This window comes from Strongylocentrotus purpuratus, unplaced genomic scaffold (genome assembly GCF_000002235.5).
Source record: "Strongylocentrotus purpuratus isolate Spur 01 unplaced genomic scaffold, Spur_5.0 spur5_scaffold_20, whole genome shotgun sequence".
Lineage (NCBI taxonomy): Eukaryota > Metazoa > Echinodermata > Echinoidea > Camarodonta > Strongylocentrotidae > Strongylocentrotus > Strongylocentrotus purpuratus.
The window spans coordinates 21,251,026-21,267,315 of NW_022145606.1; the positions used below are offsets into that span (position 1 = coordinate 21,251,026).

The window sequence follows — 16,290 nt, forward strand, 5'->3', positions numbered from 1 at the left end:
CTTATTCTCCACTGTCGATCTCCTTCTTTCTTTCTCTCTTTCTCCCTCTGTATTTATTATCCCTCTTTTTCTTATACTACCCCCTCTTTCTCTCTCTCACACCCCTCTCCCTCTATCTCTTTCTCTCTCTCACACCCCTCTCCCTCTATCTCTTTCTCTCTCTCACACCCCTTTCACTCTGTATTTTTCTCTCCCTCTTCCGTAATTACACTGTGCCTCTCACCCCAACCGTCATCCCTCTTGCTCCCCTTCCTCTCTCAATTTTGTTTGTGCAAAACAAGTCAAGAGTGAACAATTAAGATTAGTTTTAATATGCATATTTTTTTATTTTTTTAAAGAATACTTTCATAAAATTCATGTCTTGACATGATCATCCATAACATACACATTGTCCCGCCCAGCAACAATGTTTACTCTAATGAAGCAATATAGATTGTATGGAATTATATTATTACTCTCAATAAACTATTAACTTCAAGATCAGGGGACGGCTTCAGATTTTATGAATGGTGGGAGGGGTTCAATTCCCCCGAATGTATGAAAACATAGTTCGAAAAAGATTATCAGGCGAAAATATAGGGGTTCATTTAGGCATGGATGTTACGATTTATATCAAGAAAACAAAAACAGGAGCGCTCCAGTCCCTCCTTTGCCCCTCACACCCCCTAAATTGTGATCCTCTTCTCTACATGAATATTCATAATGGAAACGCTGGTTCAACTTACAACAATATATTGCCAGCATTCTCCATATTCATTCAGACAAACTTTGTTTTCTTCTTTTTTCCCCTTCCACAGGGTTCCATTATTAAATAATAATATTCAGAAATACCTAAATGTGTTTCAAACAATTTTTTTTTTTTGCATACAGTTTTACAATAAACAAATGTTATTTAAATTTCATTAAAGAAAGAGATCATATCATAAAGTTACATATATGTAGTGCGCTATTTTGCACTAGTTGAAAATAAATATAATTCAAAGTTTTGTATTAAGTTTGGATGTAAAGACCTTTTATATTCTTTTCAGAATACGGTCCCAGGTTTATACAATATCGTGAAAGTTAAAAATCCAAAGTCAACTACACATGTGTTTAATGAAGGTAAGAACAATCATCACCCCTTTGCCCTCAATCGCTTCCAGAATTCGTTTTTTACTGTCACAGACAGGTACCACGTTTGGACCAAAGATAACATAGTCAATAAAACTTTGTCAAAACAAATATATATACATCAATCTGAGATATTGATTTCGTTCTATGAACTCCAACATATATTTCTTAAATTGATAAGCAAATGTATGCATCGCTATTATTTACAGCGGGCAATAAATCAAAATACATATACCTTATCAGCTATCATATCACATGAGGGAAAACAGTATTTACTTTCAAGTTAAACATTAACCTCATGAGATAAGACTAGATGATACTTGGTTGATTTAATAAATACAATTATCATTTTACATCACAAGGAGTGAGCAAAGTTTTAAACGTCTCTCTGCCTACAACGCAGTGGATCATGTTGTATGATGTTTATATTCTCATGAGTTTCCTCAACGTTAAACAACGTAATACTTCTCTAAACTACTGTGAGTATCATATTAACGATACACTTTATGATTTTGTTATAATTATTATCAGAATGGTTTCACTATGTTGTAATGTAATACTACATTGTATGATGTGTTACTGTATGAGGAAGTTAATGCTTTCTATTACAAAAGAAAACGTCATATATTGGTTTCAAACCACAAAGTCAGGAGTGCCGTGGTCGAGTGCTTTAAGGCGCTAGACTGGAGATAGCAATACATTAACGTGCACTTGCTACTATCCACCCAGGTTTTAAAATGGGTACCCGGTAGGATGCGACGTCAAAGTATAAACGCCTGGCTGGAATACTCCACATGGAGTGGAAATTTTGCACACAGTGCGTACGGGCATGTATTGAATCCAATGTCCGGGGTAATAGTATATGTATTAAGCGCTATATTAAAGCAGAATTATTATTATTATTAGTCAAATCGAATCCAAATGGTATTTGATATAATAAAAATATATATTTTCAGTTATTAAGCGCAGCATACATTTCCCCATATGCTTCGGCCACTTGGTAATATCAATTATCAACAACACTAATACAAACGCGCGCATACGATAATAAACCTATATGTAAAAAAAAAAAAGGACCAACGTGTCAATTTTGCTTTACATCATTAATTATGTTAATTGCAATCATTTATGAATTCCATTTTGTCTAATCACTAGAAAACCTGAAGAAAGTACACATTTTTTTTGGCAATGCATGTTTAATATAAATTACGAACACTTGTACGGAAAGAAACTATGAATTAAATAAATGTAATACTGGCTCTCAGCGCATTTTTTTTTATATGAATGCTATTTATTGTTCTTGCAGATGATTTTCAAGATCATACAAGTGTTTTATTAATAGTTTGATACAACCAATATATGACCTTTGTGTATCAATGTTAAAGCATTTTCACCAAAGGAAATACACTACCATTTATCAATAGTATTGTTTGTATTATGCATAACGATATAATAGATGTCATCGTATGTAATGTATTTCATTCATTTCCTCTCTCTCGGTCACTCCTTTGCACCCTCTCCTTCACTCCCCTTTTTCAATACCATTCCTTTTCATTTTTCCTTTTTCTCTTTTTCTCTTTCTCCCTCCCTCCCTCCTGACCTCACCTTCTCCCTTTCTTTATTCCTACTTCTCTATTCTTTCATTTCTCTCTACCCTCTACCTTTCTTCCCCCCCCCCCCCTCAGTCTTTCCCTCCCGGATCTATCCTACCCCTTTTATACCCCCCCCCCTCCTCCCTTCTCTCTCTCTCCCTCTCTTTTTCTCTTGATAATTGTTTTTTCTACAGGACCATTCTCTGATCAAGATGGCGGCACACTTCAGCTCTGCAGAAGACATATGTGAAGGAGAGAACTGTCAATCGATCACAGATGTGACGTACTACGTGAAGGAGAAGAAGAAGCTCTGCGAGGACTGCGCCTCAAAAGAGGAATGTATCGGAAAAGCTAGAAAGGGTAGGCCAAATTTATATTGTGAGAAGCATGATGGTGAAGAAATCAAACTGTATTGTAAAACTCACAATGTAGCAGTGTGTCAGTTATGCGCAACGATAGATCATCGTGACATGTCTTGCGTACAGCAGGATATAGAGGGCGCCATCATGGATACTAGAGCAAATTTAAACATTCTGAAAGAAACGGCAAAGGACAAATTGGACCTTTGTCGAGTTATTGGAGTTCAGATTCATCAGTGTAGGAGAGACACCGACACCCATCTACAAGCTTTGGAAGATGAAGTAGATTCGGTAATCAATGAGGCGATCCAAACAGACAAAGACAAAGAGAAGGAGGATCTTGCTAAAATCAACCAGGAGATCGATGAGAAGAATGACAAACTTCGCGAGGAGATCCAACAAATCAATGAAAAGATTCGACAGAACGATGAGGAGAGAGAGAAGAGAAGTGAATTAAACTGTCTAAATGCAGAGAAAAAACGAGAATCTATCGACAATAAACAACATAGTCTTCAAACAGACATTAAGAACATCGCTGAAGAGAAAGAAAGAAAGATTGGTGAGTTGGAGAGCGCATGGAAAGATGACACAAAAAACACGGAGACTACAGTACATACACTCGATATAGTACTCGAAAATGATACAAGTGTCGTCGAAGACGGGCAACGTGTGAAGACATCGGTGAGTGATGAACTAAAGAAGCCACTGAATGAGGGTGAGGTGAAACGAGTCACTGATAAAATATCGGGTGTGAGTTTTGTGAAGGGTGCTGGGAGAGAGAAGTATGATGGGAGAATAAATGGGTATGATGGGGAATGGAAGCTCATTGATACAATCAATGTCCGTGATGACATCACATACCCAGTCGTTGTAGGATGCCTAGATGAATGCAATTTGATTATCACAGATTGTTTACGTGGTAGCCTACATACTTACATGTTAGATATAAACACTAAAAATACTCAGAGAGTGATAACTGGTAAAGATACAGCATGGGTTTCTTCATGTGCATTACTGAATGATGACAAGGTAGTATGCAGTAAAAACAGTAAATGGGGTACACGGGACATTTCGACTGGACTCATCAGTGTGTATGACAGACAATGGAAGCACATCAATGACGTCACAATACCAAGAAACACAACGAGAGATGGCACAAGGGTGGATGTAGCTGTTGACCAGGATGGGATGATCATCACTGTTCAGTGGTTGCAGTCTAAGATATACGTCATCAACCCAGCTGATTGTAAGATCATGAATACCATCACATGCAAACATAACACAATAATGCTCGGTGTGCTATCATCAGGTCACATCATCGCTCAACCCAACATAATAGATCACAGAGTGTTCATTATCGATAGGCAGGGTGCTCAAAAGGAAATCCCCCACAGTGGTGACATCCTCAATGCCTGCATCGATCCTATGACAGACGACCTCTACGTCGTGACATCAGATCATGACGAGTACAAGACGTGTGTGATTGATCAGGTGATGAGCGGGAGTGAAATGAAGAAGAGAAGGGTAGCATCATTCCCTCTATCAAGTAGATTGGGTACTAGAAAGAAACAGTGTAAATATTCTCGCGTTATGATGACGCCATCAGGGAAACTGATTGCTAGCGATGGAGACCACATTCTCGTATTCAAAAACAGATTTACCCTCTAAATCAAATCATGTATGATTACAATTTTGTATGATCACTACGTATACACACGTACGTAAATATGCAAACGGTATGGCTCTCTATACAGCATTCCAATGATTACATGATGATCTCAACACTGTTAGAACAAGTATTACAATTTTTAATCAAGTTGGTTAAAATTTTAATCAACCACGGATTACCAGGTGAATCACACAATCGTTGGTTAATTCTTTTTTGATTCACACGATGTTGGTTAAACTTTAGTGGGTTGTTGGTTACAGTTATAACCACTGTTGGTTAAACTTACGTGGGTTTGGAGGTCTTATCCTCGTGTTTGCAGGTTAGAAATTGTTTAATATGATTATCATCAATGCTAAGATTGGAAGGAAGAAGTGAAATAAGGTTCTTGCTCAAATTAAAAACGCTTTATGTCCCGGCCCGTAGGTTGTAGCTCAGCCAGTAAGTGTAACGGACGACCTACCCAAATTGCATCATGAAGACGTTTCACTTTATGATGACATTTTTTTAAATATTTAATTGTGTTAAACAATTAGAAACAATTAGATTTAAAAAAAATAAGATTATTATTCATGCATGCAATTTGGGTAGGTGATCCGTAATAGGCCTACACTTCTCCTTCTTTAATTGGGTCTGCCTCCTTCACGGTTGAAGATTCTTGCAGACTGATGAGTGTGTGTGTGCTTACGAGAGCCAGGTGCACGGTGCAGGTAAAATGTTACTTATTGGTTGAGCTACGTACAGCCTAGGGGACGCAAATCGTTTTTGATTTGAGCAAGAACCTTATTTTACTTCTTCCTTACAATCTTAGAATTGATGATGATCATATTAAAATAATTTCTTACCTGAAAACACGGAGATAAGACCGTCCAAACCCCCATTTCTCAGGTCCTCGCGACAACCTTCATTGTTAATTTTGTCGCACGCGTAAACTGCATGTACTTTGCATGTACTTTATTTGTATGTCGAGCGATCGCTAGCTACGCGCTTCGATATCGTTCCGTTGGGTCACGTGACCAGTACTTTAATCAACATTGATTAAACTTTAATCGGAAGGGGGCTATCATTACTGTCGAAATTTTGTTTTTAATCCATGCTGGGTTACAATTTTTGCCAACGACTTAGACTTAACCAACATAGGTTAAAAGGAATAATTTTGATCAACACTGTTTTTAACCAACTCAAGATTAAAAGTAAATTTTAATCAACACTACATTTTTAACCATGGTTGAGCGTTTTTTAATCAACAATTGTTTAACCCGCAGTTTTTTAATACTTGTTTTAACAGTGAAGTATATGCGTTATTACATGTACCTAGGTTTAGCCATGAATATAATTACAGGATAAAATATTGTGATATAAATAGAATTGATGCTTTATTTTCTTTATATCAAAGAAAAGTATAGCAAAACATGAATTGGCATGAATACAATTACAATAACCATAACCAGGTTCAAGCCAGGTTTGCGCAATGAATATTAGAATACAAAAAGCAAAAGAAAGTACGAAGATGCAATAATTGAATTCAAATCATAGTGACTTGAAGGGAAAATGCATCGCTGTTTAATTGAAATACTATAACCATGCATTACGATGCAGAGTTTCCTCATTCGTGAAGACAATATTCCTATTTAAAAAAAAGCTCTTAACGTTTGTTAAATCATGCATTATACAAAGATTAAAGAAGATTCAAATAGTTACATTTGTTTTATTTTTCCTCTGTTATATGCTGATCTAGGTCATTTGAGAAAATTAAATGTCTGCCTCTCTCAAGCGTTCTGCTAAGAACAGTCCAAATAGGAGAGACTTTGTTTATTATTTCTCCATTCCTCTCTATCTTTTAGCCTACTTCTTCAGTATGTCATTTGATCTCTCACAAATGAACTGAGAAATGGAGTGAAATGAATGTTATCGAATTTCTAAAAAGGTTGCACAGTCTTCCTGTCAAGAGACTATTAACCTCACTCCTGCTCATACATATATAACAAGAATGTATTAAATAGCTGCTTTATACATAGTATGTTTAAGATTTCATTTGTTGTCTTGTTATTTTTCTTTTTCATTTTGCTTTTAAGAGATATGTTAATTTATTCCATGTCCATGTACTTTGTATTGAACATATTCTACAACAATGAAGGATAATTTTCCCCTTTGTTGGGAGACTTCATGGGCATCATCCGTTTAGAGCCAGAAGGGAGTAAAGTTTGAGTGTGTACTAAGTACTGCCCTTACGGGTCCATAACACAACATGTACACATCACACGCTCATATGTAGGTAAATGTACATAGCTGCATTATACTAAGTACACATGTATAGTCAAGCGCGTACGCAGGGGGGAGGGGGTTGAGGTTAACCCCCCCCCCCTTATGAGTTATATTTATTGTTATTTTGTTATATATATATATATATATATATATATGTATATATTTCAAATCGTAATGGACGACCTAAAAAACTAAAAAAAGATGACCTTTCCCCCCCCCCCCCCCCCCCCCCAAACGAAAAGGAATGTCGATCAGTCAAATTTTCAAATTTCGGGACCTAAAAAGATCGGGCAATAATATTTGTTCATTGGTTTACTGTATAACATTTAAAAATTGCCCTGCTCAGATTTCTGATACGTTTAATAATACCCAGTATTTGTTTGATTGAATTTTGTTATTTTATGAATTTTCTATTACACTTTTGTGTAGTTTCATAGAAGCGATGCTATCATAGTGGAATAAATTGCACAGTTTTGTCTTTTAAAATACTCACAAATTGTAAACAGCTATATTATACTAAGTTGTTCATGCATGATTCATGTTGTTAAATTTATAAATTTGCCATGAGTAATGTTTTAAACATGTATATCTAACATACTTACCTGGAAGAATGTATAATTAATATAACAATCAATACTGTTGCAAACTATTACAAGTATGCTCATGATTTGTAAATATATGTTAACTAGCAAGTAAGATTTGTAAGATTTAACACTATCGATTTCAGAATTAACATGTAAACGTTTGATATGTAACTTTTTAAAGGCAAATGCTACAACGTTAAATAGGTTTCACACTTCTGTCATCTATCTTACTCATAACATGTAAATAGCTGCATAATACTTTTTTGGGGGCAATTTTCATTCTTTTTGTTCTTCCCATTCTGCTATGAAATATGTTGGTATGTGTATCCAACAAGTATTTTCAATGGAATTAATAATATCACAATTAAATGAGCTACAAAGTCTTGTTATTTTTTACGAAATCATTCACATTACAAATATGCTCACAACGTGTACATAGCGAAATAATACCGAGTATTTGTAATATTTAACTTTGTTATTGTATGCATTTTTTATGACACAAAAGCGATGCTAAAATGGTGGGAATTTTTTGCACAGTTTTGTCTTTTAAATACTCAAAACTTGTAAACAGCTGTATTAATTATATTGGTTTTTGTATGATTCATGTTGTTGAATTTATACATTTGCCATGAGTAATGTTGAAACATGTACATCCAACAAGTTTATTTGGTAGAGTGTCTGAATAATATCTATCAAAATATATTGACATTACAAGTATGCTCATGATATGTACATAGATATATAAAAACAAGTATTTGTAATATTCAGCACTATTAAATTCATAATGTTGCAATGGAACACGTAAACCTTTGATATGTAATTTTTGAAAGGCAAATGCTACAATATTAAACATATTGCAGACTTTTGTCATCTAACATACTTATAACATGTAAGTAGCTGCATATATGCTTTAGGGGGGCAACTTTCGATTTTTGTTCATATTCTGCTATGAGATATGTTGATATGTGTATCCAACAAGTATTTTCAATAGAATAATTAATATTACAATTAAATTAGCTGCAAAGTCTTGTTTTTTGTTACGAAATCATTCACATTATAAGTATGCTCACAACATGTACAAAGCAACATACCACCCAGTATTTGTATGATTCAAATTTGTTGTTTATATCGGTTTGCTACGAGATATCTTAATCTGTGTTTGTAGTTTGATAGAAGCAATGTTGTAAAATAAAATAAAAACAGTAGCAGCCTTGTTATATATAACACACACACACACACACACACACACACAAAATGTAGCTGCATAATACTAACATTTGATTTTGTTATTAACTTTTCATAAACGCTCATTTTACATTTATATCAGCATAATATCAAGTACATGTACATTTTGATATCGTTGATTTTATAATTTCGCTATGGGAAATATGTATCTTTAAGAGAACTGTTACAATAACTAAAATACGTTTTTAAGCTATACATTTTGTCATCGCTCACAATCGTCACATGAAGATTATACTGATTATTTGTAAAATGTTAATTGTTGATTTTCTTTGAGACTTTTTGATACATCCATATATCTATCAATCAAGTATGAAAACAAGTAATATAACAACTCTGCAAGGTCATGAGGATGATGATGATGATGGCTTACAATGTATTGTATAGTGATGGTATGTTATCAACATGCATCAAGAAATAATTCACATTACAATTATGCTCCTAAAATGTAAACAGCAGCATATTTCACAATATTTTAACTTGATTTGACTTTGTTTATTGTTAATTATTAAATAAATCATGTTTATCTTTGTTGTGTAGATTTATGGAAGAGATACTATTTTCAATACACACATTGTAGCTGTTTTTTCTTCTTCAAATCACTCATTCTCAATAAGAAGATCAATGCATTATATGGTATCTCATTCCACATACAACTATTGGTAATCACTAATCTCCTTTGCCTGTTGAAATATTATTGTTGTTTTAAGTTGTTTTCCTTTTCATTTTTCTATTACGGGGTGGGATTGTTATTCTTGTATTCTATGGAATGTACAATATCATGTGTAGCATTGCGCGAGTCCATCTCTTTTCTCTTTTTTTTTTAATTTGTATTTGTCTGTTATTTTTGGTGAGGGGAAGATGAGTAAAAATCAAAATGCTAAACAAGGAAATACGTTACAATATTACACAGTAATGAACTATAATTGCTAAGTTTTCAGGGTTGCTGGTTGCAAGCAATGTAGTGCTCAACAATGGTGTCGTGAAAACACCAGCCCCAACCACTGAATGTTCCCTGCTCCAGCAGGAAGCCTGAATGATTCCACGGTGAACCTCATACGCAGGCCCTGACTGTTCTTTAGAACCAGTATAAACATATACGATGAGAAAATATGACGTCGGCACTTTGGTACTCTATCAGGAGTACTACTGGATACCATGGGAATCCATAGAGAGTTTAACAGAAGATGACTATAAAAGGGCAATGTATGAATGTATGCCCTGTCAGTTCATTTGTAGAATGTTTGATAAGACATTAATCAGTTTGACATTACCAAATTGAGGGAAACAATAGCAGTTGAATAAATATATATTTTGTTGTAAAGTCGTCATGAAAGTTTCCATTGGGTATGAACATCTTTAATTGTCTATGACAAATTTGCTTTTTGCTTTTAATAATAAAACATGTCTTCAACATCTAATTGGTTATCATTGTGAGTTGCATCAGAGATTTCAAATTTGAAGGTTATCGGAAGGAAAATGAGATGGGAAAAAAAGTTTAAAGTGATGGGTTTGTTACAATGTTTTAAGAGGGGGTGAGGGCACTGACTGGGATACCGGGAAATAATTGACACAACGGGAGAGAGGGAGATAGTGGGGAACGGAATAAAGACAGAGGGGGAAAGAGAGGAATTATTAAAGAGAGACAAAGAGGGAGAGAAAAGAGAGACATTGGTGGTAAGGAAGGGAGAGACACAGAAACCTTCTAGCTATAACGGATCATGAGAATTACATGTTTCGCAATTTTTCTGAATGGCATGTATCCATGTTGCCCCCCCCTCCCCCTCCCCCATTTCACCGGTGCTCCCTCATTGGCTGGATCCAAACTACCGTTACATATTATCATTCCCCCCTCTTTCTCTCTCTCTCTCTCTCTCTCTCTCTCTCTCAATCGCTCGTTTTCATCCCTTTTCTCTTTCCTTCCTTACCCCCTTCTCTGTTTTACTTCTTCAACCCCTATTTACCTTATCCTCTCATCCTCTATTTCCATATCCTCCACTATCTCCTTCTTGCTTTCTCTCTCACACTCTTCTCTCTCTCACACACACACTTTTTACCTCTGTATTCATTCTCCCTCTTTTTCTCACTCTTTCTCTCTGTGTCCTTCCTTTTCTCTTCTCTCTCTCTCTCTCTCTCTTTACTTCTTCATCCTCGTCTTTACACTATCCCCTCTCCTCCTCTATCCTTATTCCCTACTGTCGATCTCCTTCTTTCTTTCTCTCTTTCTCACTCTGTATTTATTATCCCTCTTTTTCTCATACTACCCCCTCTTTCTCTCTCTCACACCCCTCTCCCTCTATTTCTTTCTCTCCCTCTTCCGTAATTACACTGTGCCTCTCACCTAAACTTTCATCCCTCTTGCTCTCCTTTCCCTCTCAATTATGTTTGTGCAAAACAAGTCAAGAGTGAACAATTCAGCTTAGTTTTAATATGCATATTTGATTTTTGTAAAGAATATTTTCATAAAATTCGCGTCTTGACATGATCATCCATAACATACATATTGTCCCGCCAAGCAACAATGTTTACTTTAGTGAAGCAATATAGATTGTATGGAATTGCGTTATTACTCTCAATAAGCTATTAACTCCAAGATCAGGGGACGGCTTCAGATTTTATGAATGGTGGGAGGGGTTCAATTCCCCCGAATCTATGAAAACATAGTTCGAAAAAGATTATCAGGCGAAAATATAGGGGTTCACCCAGGCATGGATGTTACGATCTACATCAATCAAGAAGAAAAAAAGGAGCGCTCCAGTCCCTCCTTTGCCCCCCACCCCCCCCCCCCCCCCCGAAATTGTGCTCCTCTTATCTACATGAATATTCATAATGGAAACGCTGGTTCAATTTACAACAATATATTGCCATGCATTTTCCATATTCATTCAGACAAACTTTGTTTCCTTTTTTTCCCCTTCCACAGGGTTCCTTTATTAAATAATAATATTCAGAAATACCTAAATGTGTTTCAAACAAGTTTTTTTTTTGCATACAGTTTTACAATAAACAAATGTAATTTAAATTTCATTAAAGAAAGAGATCATATCATAATGTTACATATATGTAGTGCGCTATTTTGCAATAGTTGAACATAAATATAATTCAAAGTTTTGTATTAAGTTTGGATGTCCATTTAGATTTAACCATTTCTTAACAGGCCTTAAGAAATCAAATAATTGGACAAGCGGATGTTTATGCTCGTACGAACCCGACTAGATTCATATATAGAATAAATATGTGCAGGCAGTGCACGCACAAATGATCCATGTAAATACCATTTTATATTCTTTTCAGAATACGGTCCCAGGTTTACACAATATCGTGACAGTTAAAAAGCCAAAGTCAATCACACATGTGTTTGATAAAGGTAAGAATAACCATCACCCCTCGCCATAAATCGCTTCCAGAATGTGTTAATACTGTCACGGACAGGTACCAGTTTTGGGCCAAAGATAACACAGTCAATAAAACTTTATCAAAACAAAGATATACACCAATCTGAGAAATTGATATCGTTCTATGAACTCCAATATATATTTCTTAAACTAATAAGCAATGTATGCATCGCTATATTTACAACGGGCAATAGATCAAAATACATATACCTTATCAGCTATCCTATCACATGAGGGAAAATAGTATTTACTTTCAAGTTAAAAATTAACCTCATTAGATAAGACTAGATGATACTTCGTTGATTTCATAAAGACAATTATCATTGAACATCACAGCAAGTGAGAGAATGTTCAAACGTCTCTTTACCTACAACGCCGTCGATCATTTGCTATGATATTTATCTTCTCATAAAGTTCCTCAACGTTCGACAGCAGTATACGACTCTATAAGACTGTGAGTATCATATTGCCCATATATGTATGCGTATGCTAATGTACATTATATATGTTAATGTAATACTACATTGTATAATGTGTTGCTGTAGTAAGAGGTTATTAAACGCTTTCTTTAAAATGCGTCATAATATCGGTTTTCCCAGTGGCGTAGCAACGGGCTAGGAGCATGGCAATCGATTGAGAGCTGAAGGCAAGCGCGAATCCAGAGAGGGAAGGGGGGAGCGAGCGGGCCTTGCCAATTGTGACCAAAAATGTAACTTATCTTTTTTGCTTAAGGTGGGTTTAGCCCAAAAAAGACCTCACTATTGGCGCGAGTTTCTAATTTTCGGGGTCTAAATAGAAGAAGAAAATATTGCTCACTACCCCCCCCCCCCCCCCCCCCCATAAATCCTGGATCCGCGCCTGGGTGAAGGAAAAGGGGTACGGGGAATACCAAAAAAAGGTAACATAATATAAGGAGAAATATTATTTGAAAATACTTAAAAGAGATTATACTATTATGTCAATCAGTAAGAGGTGAATTCAAAGATTTGCATACAATGCTTTATGATTATGTAATGTATCATACAGCACAGAAAAAAAGAAAAAAAGACGACAGGCGTGAAATATAGAAAACTTACAGGACAAGATACAGAGAGAGAGTAATTTGTGTGTCTGTTTCACTTTAAAATGCACAATTATTCCCCTTTAAAGGGACATGGGGTATATTTCCTCCCGACCTGGTCAATCTTCCCCATCAAATTTTGACATGTTGATGTTACATGTTTAGACCCACTGTTCTACATCCTACCTACAATGTATAATAAGTGTCTACTTTATGTCATTTTTTGTATTACAACATCAATTTCACTAGCATCAAAGACAACATAATTTGTAGAATACAACCCCTGGATTATAAACTAGGATGTTGATGGTTGAAGGCCACTGTCAATTATCTATGTATCTTGAAGGCCGTTGGGGGCGACAATGAAATGGACCTTGAATCACAGGTTCTCTATAATTTCATGTCCTCAGCTGTTCTAGTTAGCTGCTCCAATGACGTTTCAGTTAACTGTTTGATGGTCTCAGTCCATGTACTAGTTAGTCTGCCCCTCTTTCTTCTCTCATTAGTTCCTCCTTTTTTTATCTTGATAAGTTTTATTGGTCAGAAAACACAATGTATTACAACATATGCGTTACATCGTTTTGCACAAAAAATAATGAATAATCATATTGTTTCACACTTACAATATTGTGGTTTCACATTTCAATGTAACATTAACAAACATAGCATGATACTTCTGTATACCCCGGCCGCACAGACGATATGACCATCAGACCGACACTAAATGGAAAGAAAGAGAGACCAAGAAGTATAGCCCCTCTCCCCTGCCGGTCCGTAGTCGGCCCGGCTGCACCGCCGGGGCATAACGCATAATATAATATGACCTTTTCTATAACATAATAGAACATAATACATCAAATACACCACAACATGAATTTAAAAACAAATGTAACAAAAAAACAAATAAATCTATCCCCTGAAACGTTTTGCACATAATATATAACATTATCATTATGCATCACGGAAATACTTGTTAATGTTTAATGTTTTGCCACTTTGCCATATGCTTCTCAATTTTTTTTTTTTTTTCAATAGCTTCTTCATTAGCTTCTCCTTGTTGCCTGCCCATACCACAATAGCTGCCTTCTTTGCACAATTGAGATGCGCTGATCAAGGTAAATTAGGCGGGGGCATTTTGGTTTGTTTTAATATAATTTTAAGTGCACTTGAAAGGGATAGTTGAGTTCTGTTTCCAGACCGCAAATGCCTTCAAAATGCATGGTTATTGCTTTTATTCTTATCTACGACATTCCTAGTGCCCTTTTAGAACCTAACATTACCCCCCCCCCTTTGATATTTTTTGTGTGTAAACCCCCTCATAACCCCCTTAACTCCCCCCCCCCCCCCTTTGTTTTTGTTTTTTTTTATTTTGAATTGATTAAAAAAAAAATAATAATAAATCCCATGGCTGACCTAAAAAAGCTGACCTTACCCCCCCCCCCCCCCCCCCCCCGCTTATTCAGCGGTCGGCTAAGCCGTTGCGATTTTTGGGGGACCAAAAAAAAAGTGTCCTCTTACACCCCCCCCCCCCCCCCCCCTTGAAAAAATCCTGCGTACGCGCCTGTACATGCATTTATAGAAAACGTCTGTACAAGCAGTGCAATTACCACAAGTACATGTAAAGACTGATCTATATTTTAATAAATGAATTTCCTTGACATGAAATACAACATCATTTTTAGAATGCAGCTCGGCTTTACCAACAGTGAAGATAGTTATAAAGTCAATAAGACATGTGTTTGATAAAGGTGAGCATAACCATCACCCTTCGCCCGTTATCGCTGCCAGAAAAGTAATAACTGTTACGGACAAGAACCAAGTTTGGGCAACACAGTCAATAACACGTTATCAAAACAAATATATACATCAATCTGATATATTAATTTCGTTATATCAACTTTAAGCAGGTGTATTCATCTGTATATTTATAACAGGCAATAAATACGAACACATACATCTTTATAATTAGCTATCATATCACATGATGTACAATAATATTTACTTTAAGGTTATAATTTAACATCATGAGATAAGACTAGATGATACTTGGTTTATTTCATAAATTACATTATCATGCTACATCACAAAGAGTAAGAAAAGTTAAACGTCTTGTTACTGACAACTCCGTGGAACGTTGTCTATGATTTGTTTTTTTTTCTTAAATTTCCTTTAACTTTAGACAAAAAATACATTTCTATAAGAATGTATCGTATTGACAAAAAACTGTATGAGAATGCTATATTGCCAGAATGATTTTGATCCGTTTTGATGTAATAATACATGTAGGATATGTAGTATGAGGTTAAACGCTATCTATAAAATACCGTGTGAGTCAAACAAAAGTTTACACCTAGAAAATTGTTAATTATTTTAAAAATCATCTATGGACATTAAATTATTATACATCTTATAAAATATCGTTTCATCCCAAATCATTTGGTATCATTTTTGTGTGGTATATGTTCACGCTTGGATGAACAGGAGGCATTCTTTGCGAGAGTGCAAAATCGACTTGCGCCAAAGTGATGCCTATACGGTATGGGATATGTTAAAGTGAGAGAATGAATTGAATGTATCAAATGAGATGCACTGCATTTGCTTTTTGCAGAAGCAAAATCAAACACACACACACGCGCGCACAAAATGTTCGTTGATATTGGATATTTTATATTTGTGGCATGATTAATTTTGTTAGGGATGTTATTTGGAACTGCAATGACCGCATTAATACCCATTGAAATCTCAATTGTTTTATTTAAACATCACATACCGGTATGCAACTTTGGCGCAAGTCAATTTTTGCACTCTCGTAAACAATGCCTCATGTTCATCCACGCCTGAACACATACCACCCAAACATGATACTAAATGATTCGGGATAAACCACTCTTACATAAGATGCATAATAATTTACTGCGCATAGATGATTTATAGAATAATTAACAATTTTCTAGGTGTAAACTTTTTGTTTAACTCACACTGTATAGGTTACGTATTGTTGTTGCAGATGCGCAACC

At 35.5% G+C, this 16,290-nt stretch overlaps 1 protein-coding gene across 1 annotated transcript; it reads left to right on the plus strand.

The window, feature by feature from the left end:
• Positions 1-2,909: 2,909 nt before the first annotated feature.
• LOC115927093 lies at positions 2,910-4,929 on the plus strand. Its single transcript, XM_030992565.1, has one exon. It carries the CDS (start codon positions 2,915-2,917, stop codon positions 4,727-4,729), a length of 1,815 nt encoding a protein of 604 aa, XP_030848425.1. The 5' UTR covers positions 2,910-2,914; the 3' UTR covers positions 4,730-4,929.
• Positions 4,930-16,290: the final 11,361 nt, after the last annotated feature.